The sequence below is a fragment of the Sinocyclocheilus anshuiensis genome, unplaced genomic scaffold, assembly GCF_001515605.1.
Source record: "Sinocyclocheilus anshuiensis isolate Anshui unplaced genomic scaffold, SAMN03320099.WGS_v1.1 scaffold1392, whole genome shotgun sequence".
Lineage (NCBI taxonomy): Eukaryota > Metazoa > Chordata > Actinopteri > Cypriniformes > Cyprinidae > Sinocyclocheilus > Sinocyclocheilus anshuiensis.
In genome coordinates this window covers 956043-964673 of record NW_015542476.1, presented here as the reverse complement: position 1 = coordinate 964673, position 8631 = coordinate 956043, and the positions used below count along the sequence as shown (strand labels likewise).

Sequence of the window (8631 nt, the reverse complement as noted above, 5' to 3'; positions counted from 1 at the left end):
ATGCCATTGAAGGTCACAAAATATTGTGCAGTTCCTGGTTGTGGAAGAAGACCGTCGCTGCATAACCTTCCTTCTGATTCAAATATTAGGAATGCGTGGTTGAACTTTATTTTTTAATGAAGTTTCAGTTCACGTGAGTAAAACATTGAGTGTTTGTTCGCTTCATTTAACCACGGATTCCTTTGTAAATAAGACACAGGTCGACGCTGGATTTATGCTAAAAATATAGCTTTGAACTCACATTAATAAATTGCATTTTAAAATATTTTCAAATAGAAAACCGTTATTTTAAATATTAAAAATATTTCAAAATGTTACTGTTTGTGCTGTATTTTGGATCAAATAAATGCAGGCTTGGTGAGCAGAAGAGAGTTCTTTAAAACCATTAAAAATCTTACTGTTTAAAAACTTTTGACTGGTAGTGTATGTTAGCCTATAGTTTGAAGTTAAAGATATTAATATTAATTAGGTAAGTCTGAGACGATTATTTGACCGTGATTTCACATTTCTTGTTTGTATGAAGGCTAAATACAAATAAAAGGTGAAAATTAATTTATTTGTGCTGTTTTTTTTCTAAAATATTATATGGTTTTATATGTGGTGTCATGGACTTGGCAAATTCATTTTTCATAAGTTTGTATGCACAGACATCTGTTGTGGGCATTCTTGGCAGTTTTTACGAGGCTTTTTTTAATAGTGTTCAAATCGATATCGGAATTATATCGTTTTGACCGAAATTAAGAAATATATCATGATATACATTTTGGCCATATCGTCCAGCCCTAGGTGTGGCCTAAGAAAACTGTAATGATATGTATGGCCAACACACAAACATACTTCTGTGAATGACCAGGAAAACATTAAAGGCATAGTTTATAGTTATATAGTTAAATTCTGTCACCATTTTACGTTTGTACAATGAAAGTCAGCTGAGTTTTTTCAACAAAGCAATAAAGAAAATAGTCGTATGGGTTTGGTATGACATGAGATTGAGTAAATGATGACAGAATTGTCATTTTTGAATGAACCTTTCAAGTAATGTTGAATTCTGTGATAAATTATGTCTTTCATCATCAGCTCATTTCAAGTAGCAACTTTCAATTCTATTTAAAACAATTACGAGTGGCCAACACTGATTTAGGAGTTGACATTTTTTTTTTAATCAGTTTTTGTCTGATTTAAGTGTTTGATATTCTTTTATGTTCAGCTCACACAAGCTCATAACTGGTCATAACTTCTGGAGAAAAATAGCAGACACTACAAAGATGATACTGTGTCGTTCGACTGTGTTCACACATGCTATCAAATGGCATATACTTTGAAAGGCTATGCGTTTAGCTGTACACAAAATATAATTGTGTCAAAACTGAAATATAATTGTAATTGTAATTTTTAAGTTTTATTATTCAGCAATATCGTGTTAAACAACTGCACATAGAAGAGCATGTCTGTAAGAAATAAAGATAAATAGGAACAATTTAATCTCAGCTTTGCTCTTAGTTACAGACCAAACTATTAGAGTTTTAAAGTTTCTAGACCACCAGTGATGACCCCCACAATGGCTCTTTTATTACAATGTTCCATTCCACTAAACTGCACAGCGCTGCTATTGGTTTTTCTGCTTTAATGTGTGCAGGTGGTGCTCCATAACCGTTTTTTATGATGGCTGGGATCTGCAGTCAAGTGGACACAAATCGATGTCTGCCTTTTCTCCTTTCACATTCTGTTATGTACACACACATGCACAGACACACAAACAGAGAGGTGCCTTATAAACGAAACCTGCCAGACATCACCAAACCACTACACAAACAATTCCTGACTTGATGCCTTATCAGTCCTTTTTTTATGGTAGCACCAGATCCCTGTGTCTCCTGAGACAGATTGAAGCAGATTGATACATTTTGCAAATTTTCCACCCCTGCTAATTAACAAACAGACAGAGGCAGTTGTAAATGTGAAAAAGTATGCTGTTATATGATTGGTTGATTTTATTTTTTTTTGTCAGTGAAACCCTCTGGTCATGTGACAACAGTTTGCCAATCTGACTTGACATGCAGCATTTTCCAATTAGTGATTCTAGAGAGACAGTGAAATCTTCACAAGGCACTTGGTGGAGCCAGTAGCTTTAGCTTCAGGAGGACAGATGAGCAGAGATCTGTGAAGCTTGTGGGGAGGCTTGCGCTTTAAATGTGTGGAGGAACTCATCTGAATACAATGAAAGCAGTCACGGGTTCGTAGTGAAGTTAATCAGGGAGATGACTTGTGTTGGCAATGTAGCCTGTTAGACTGATCATTTCTAATGCAATGGTATACATAGACACAAGACAATAATTATATGAAATCTGAATATAGAGTACATATAAAAAAATATCAAAACATAAATATAATAAAATTTATTGGCTAATTATAAATCTGAATATATCAGTGTAACTCTGAATATGTATTTATACATTTAAATATATAAATGTAGCTCTGAATATATTCATTTAACTTTATGATCAAGAAAATTGATTGACAGACACTTGTTTTTCATTTTTCATTTAAATTAAAGGTATTAAGGAGCTTTAAGATTAATGACCCCATATCTATGAATTTCATAATGATTTATAACACATGGCAGTGGCATCATGCAGACAATAGGGATTGTGTGACATTGTAACTCTGGACTGGTAACCAAAAGGCTGTATGTTTAAACCCTGTTCTGAGAGATCCATGAACCATCACCATTGTGCCCTTGAGCAAGGAACTTAGCCGTTGATAGCTCCTGTAATAAGTGTACTGAAGCTGCCTGCTAAATTTAGGATTTTCTATAAACTAACTAAAGTCTTCAAAAGATCACAAGGAACGATTCATATTTCTTGTTTTGACTGCAGCGATCATATGTCAGCTACCAGTTTAATGACCACACAAACAAGACTGATGATTAGCACTGGCTTATCATAGAAGATTACTTCACTGAAAGCAGGGTTTAAATTGGGCCGGGGCCTTCCGGGGCTGAGCCCCGGCACATAGACTCGTCATTAACGCTTCAGTAACGCCAGACAAGTAACATGATTAAAACATCAGTAACCAAAAATAACTATGTAAACACCAAAATGCAAGTATTATTCTGATTTTATTACATTTAGAGTAAGTGGACAATGGCTTTTGTGTACATAGAAAAAGTCTTAGATCTTTGAGTTCAGCTCATGAAAAATGGGGGCAAAAACCAAAGTGTTGCGTTTATAATTTTGTTCAGTATAGCTAGGCAACATCAAACAACGTTTTCACCATTATGACTATAAAGAATCTCATAATATTATTTAATGCAGTTGTATTTTTCAGTGTAAATGAGTTAGTTTGATAACGTATAGATAATCACATTATTATAATTGAATTTATACTGTAGATCAAATGTAATAATTTGAAATGAAAGTATTAATGATTAGTCACACACATATATATATATATATATATATATATATAAAAGCTCGATACCATAGAGCCCCCCCACATAGCAAATCCCAATTTAACCCCTGACTGAAAGTCATAAAAATGTTCAAATGCACTGTTAGAATAAGATTCAAAAGGATTCTGCACTCGAGTTCTAAACTGACACACTGCGCACTGATTTTCAAAACTATCAACAGCTCTTAATGGAGTGAGAAATGGTAACGAAAACTTAGCGACGGCACTGTGTGCTCAACAACATATTTCTTAGAGCACATCAATGTTGTTCATAACCACGCACACACATAGAACCTAGAGCCTCTTTTCCAGCGCAACCAATCAATGAAACGTTGCCTAGGAAACAACCTCTACCCTTGGGAGGCTTTTCATAGATTTCTCTCTTTTTTGATGTTCCATCTCATTCCCGGAATACAGCAGTTGGGTAGAGTGAAGGCAGAACCGAAAGCTGGTTTTTAACATGTGAAGCCCAATGTTCTTAAATGAGCTTAGTGAATGGACTACATGTTCCAGGTAGGGTTGGGTATTGTTTGAATTTTATTGATTCCGATTCTTATCGATTCCTAGTTTTGATTCCAATAAGGTTAAAAAAATTTAAAAATAAAGTCAAACATTTATTCTGTGTCTTCTTACAAAGCATTCTGTTGCAGCTGAATAACATGAGCAAAAATCAGCATCCTACAGAACACCTTCAAGAGGAACTTTTGCCTATGGTTTTAAATACCACAGCAAAAACAAATAGACTAATATAAATTTAAATCATTAAATTGTTAAGGACAAGTAAACAGTCAGTAATAAAAAAGGAACAAACAAATTAATTAGCAATAGCATAAATAAACAATTGAACAAATTAAAGAAAGAAATTGAAACTTTTTTTTTTTTAAAGTTTAAAAACTGCATAGTTTTCTTTTCATAAATAAAATATAGGTTAATCCTCATTAAAGTTATGAAAGATATTCAATTAAGATCAGTGTATGATTTTCTTTTGTTCTTTGATTAATATTAATGACAGGCAGCACATTTGAACGGATGGACTGCCCCCTCTAACCAGTGTCTCCACTCTTCAATAGCAGCCTTCATACATAACAGTTCCTTATTGCCCACATCATAATTACGTTCTACCTGCGTGAGTTTTCTTGAGAAGAAAGCACATGGATATAATTTACCAGGTTGTCCATGACGCTGGGAGAGTACAGCTCCAATGCCACTGTCAGATGCGTCCACTTCGACCACAAAGGAGAGAATAGGGTCTGGATGTCGTAATATGGGTGCTGTTGTGAAGCTAACCTTGAGGGTATTGAAGGCCTTGGCTGCATCTTCTGTCCACTTCAGTTTGGACGGTTTACCTTTTAGGAGAGAAGTCAGCGGGGAGGCAATGGAGCTGTAGCCACGGATGAAGCGTCTGTAAAAGTTAGCAAATCCTAAGAACCTCTGCAGTTCCTTGATGGTAGTTGGTTGTGGCCATTCGCTGACTGCCTTGACTTTGGATTCGTCCATTTCTACCCCTTGATGGCTGATGTTATACCCCAGAAATGTTGTTTGTGAAACGTGGAACTCACATTTCTCTGCCTTGACAAAGAGTTGATTCTCGAGGAGACGTGAAAGAACCATCTTGACGTGTTGGATGTGCTCTGCTTCTGACTTGGAATAGATTAAGATGTCATCGATATAAGCTATCACATATTGATCTAACAGATCATGAAGTATCTCATTAATGAATGACTGGAACACAGCTGGAGCATTGGCTAGCCCATATGGCATAACGAGGTATTCGTAGTGCCCCCTAGTGGTGAGAAAGGCTGTCTTCCACTCATCCCCTTCATGGATCCGGATCAGGTTGTATGCACTTCTTAAATCCAATTTAGTAAAAATCTTTGCCTCTCTGAGTTGTTCAAGGGCTGCTGGAACCAGAGGGAGTGTAAGGAGTGTCATCAAAAAAGCACATTTCTGGTTATCAGAAGCAAACTTGTCTTTCTGGTGGTCAAAATAAATTTCTACTTGTCGGATAAAACCTCTACATTTATCCGCTGAACCATCAAATTTATCAGGCATAGCAAGGCTTACCGTTTGTGGCATGGGTGGAGGAAGTGAACGAATATAATGTGTCAAGTATTCATTGGTGGACTGCAGGCTTTCAAGTTGTTTTTGGTAGCCTTTGAGTACCTCGCTTTGATAGGCGAACGCCGCTTGTAGCTCCGAAACTTCCGCTGGATTCATGGGTGGCGAAGTGTTCTGTAACGAGGAGGCTGAAGCCGAGTGAGAATCCATATGCAGAAGTTTATTTAGAGGGCAATCCAGAATCAGTGTCAGAAAAAGGCAGTAGTCTAAACACAGTCAATCAGTCCAATCGGCAGCCAAAACAGAGGGAAAATCCAATAATCAGAAGTAGAATCAAACGGGCAAGAAGTCATACACAAAATCAACAGGCAATGGTAATAGAATGCTCGGTAAGGCAGTGAGACTGGCAATACTTCGCAGAGAGTGTTTGGGCAAGCCATGCCTTATGGTTGCCAAACAGGAAGTCACCAGCGAGGCAGCAGAGGGAGCGTGACAGTCAATACTCGGGCGAGGGCTCCCTCTGCTGGCCTGGCATTACAATTTATTAGGCTGCTGTCTATAAAATACACAGATAAAAATACTTTTACACATGCATTTTCTTTCTCATTGTTTACATTCACTTAAGACAAAAAAAGGGCTGTGTTTAAAAGGATATACTGACGTAATTTTGTGCATATTGTGAAAGAGAAGTCAGTTACGGCCCAGAACTACCTTTTCTGCAGTTGAAATGAACAGTTCGAGAATGGACACAGGCCAGGAACCTGCAGTCAGGAACCTGACTGTGGTTCTCTGTGCTCGCGCTTCAGATGTGCGTGAGGCACGCAAAACAGTTCTTTCCCTTCTTGTGCTTAAATGGTTTAAAATCACATTAAAACGCAGAAAATATTAAGCAGAATCAAATTCCATGTGTCTTATCGAAATTTGTAACCAGTTCTCGACACCCAACCCTAGTTCCAGGTGCTACTTAAAATGGAATAACATGTGAAATGTATGTAAAGTCATTGTGTCCTGTGGTGTTCGCTGCTGGTTGCATTTGCCAGTAGAAAACCGCATTAAGGTGACCCAGAAGCAAAGCAAATGAAACAACGTGTCTGGCTCCTTAACAGAAGTCTAGCTTGAAGACCAATTATTGAATTGCAATAGAACAAGCTAGTTCTTGCCAGCAAAACCATTCTACCATGATCATATAGTCACTGACCTGACTGAAAGCATTTTAAATGTCCTGTGAAATTAAACAATTATCAATAGAAAGCACTTTTTGAACATTAAAGCATGTCAGCATATTCTGTTACACCAAATACACAAAATAATGATCTTTAAAAAAGCATCATATGACCCCTTTAAAGGGTCATGAAACACTTATTGAACATCATGAAAGACAATGATAGCATGCAACAATATATGCCTGTGGAAGCAGTTCACAAGCAAACAGTTTAAATTACATGCATTAAAATGTCTGGTGTATGTTTGTGGATTGCATTATGAGCTTCCAAAACTGTGTGTAATGTATTTGTGCAATTTGTTAAGTGAAACTGCACATTTGTGAAAGGTCTTGGTACCATTAAACCAATAAACGTGAAATAAAACTGACTGGATTGCAGATCGTTGTGCTCTGCCCTCATCCTCTCTGCAGCTTCAGTAGCATGTTTCAAAATTATGGTGAGGACGAACTCATCCTAAAAATGGGGGTTTCATCACACATTAAATTTGATGTTCATTTTTATACAAAACAGAAGTTAATAAGATATGGTGGCAAAAGAAGAATTGTCTAATTTAGAACTTTGTTTTTAGGCACTGGTGGAAAAACACCTGATTGGAGCAGCAGTACTCTTACCTGACTAATGGCGTTTTTCCACTGCATGGTACGGCTCGGTACGGTTCACTTTTGGGGGGTTTTCCACTGGGTACAGTACCTGGTACCAGGTACTTTTTTAGTACCACCTCGGTTGGGGTTCCAAGTGAACCGTACCGTTACCAAAACGTGATGTGTAAACTCTGCTGATCACGTATTGGCCGGAGAGAATCGTCACTACCTGCGTCACTGAACTTGCGACACAAACACAACAGAACCGCTAGATTTAAATCAGCACAGGCAGCGAAGGATCGAACGCAACTGTTTTGAATGAGCGCACCTTTTTTTAACAACCAAAAAGTGGCTGTTCCCCCTGTTGAGGAAGTACAAACGTTCTTCTCATTGATAGCAGAGGAGCGGATCCAGCGAGAGCTTGATGGGGCGACACGGAATGAAAACGTTTTTCAGGAGTCACGGCAATAGAGGCGGCGCAACTATAACGACATGTGAATAATCCCGCCCACTCTAAAGCGGTACTAAACTACAGTGGAAATGCAACCCGAGCCGTGCCGTGCCGTACTGAGCCGTGCCGAGCCGAGTCGTACCACGGAGTGGAAAAGCACCATTAGGCTATGTTCACATTGTCAGTTTTTGGGATTGACAACCGCATTTACTTACAGGTATGAGTCTCGAAATGTCCCATTCACACAGCAGCTTACAGTAGCGTCTCGAATACTGTCTGTGGCCACGTACACACTGGCAGTTTTGGGAGTGAGTCGTGTTCCGTAGACACATGGAATGATAATTTACGGGACTCACTCCCGCATTTAAATGCGGTTGTCACTTCTGAAACTTGCAGTGTGTACGTGGCCTGTATGAACGTGCAATGGGAGTCAAGCCTGTATTTCAAGGATTCAAGGATTCAAAGCGTTTATTGTCATATGCCCAGTGAGGAAAACAAGTTTCCCTGAGCAATGAAATTCTTACTTTGCTGTCCACAATGAATGCCAAGACAACTTCTTACCAGACAACTTCTTCACAACACACTTCTTATCAGTAACCATAGCAACAGTGACCAAAATAATATCAAAGATGGCGACGCCCATAAAACTGAAAGTCTTGTCACTTTCTAAAACAACAAGAGTCCAATCGAGCCGTGAGTTCATACGTCAAATCTTCATTAACCGACAGCAGCTTTTATATTTGGGTGGAGAGCGGGGCATTTGAGTCGTGTGCAGAACACAAAACTGATGGGAGCGGCTCTGGTGGAGACTGGATCTAAAACTTTCAGATGACACACAGCTCATTTCTCCGTCACTGTAAGTTACTGA

The 8631-nt window shown here is 38.3% G+C and overlaps 1 protein-coding gene across 1 annotated transcript; it reads right to left on the bottom strand.

Moving 5' to 3' along the window:
* Positions 1–1803: 1803 nt before the first annotated feature.
* Positions 1804–5061, bottom strand: LOC107693826 (uncharacterized mitochondrial protein AtMg00860-like). Its single transcript, XM_016493347.1, has 2 exons — positions 4617–5061; positions 1804–1874 (listed from the first exon to the last, which is right to left on the bottom strand). Exons 1-2 carry the CDS (start codon positions 5059–5061, stop codon positions 1804–1806), a joined length of 516 nt encoding a protein of 171 aa, XP_016348833.1.
* Between the last annotated feature and the right edge of the window lie 3570 nt (positions 5062–8631).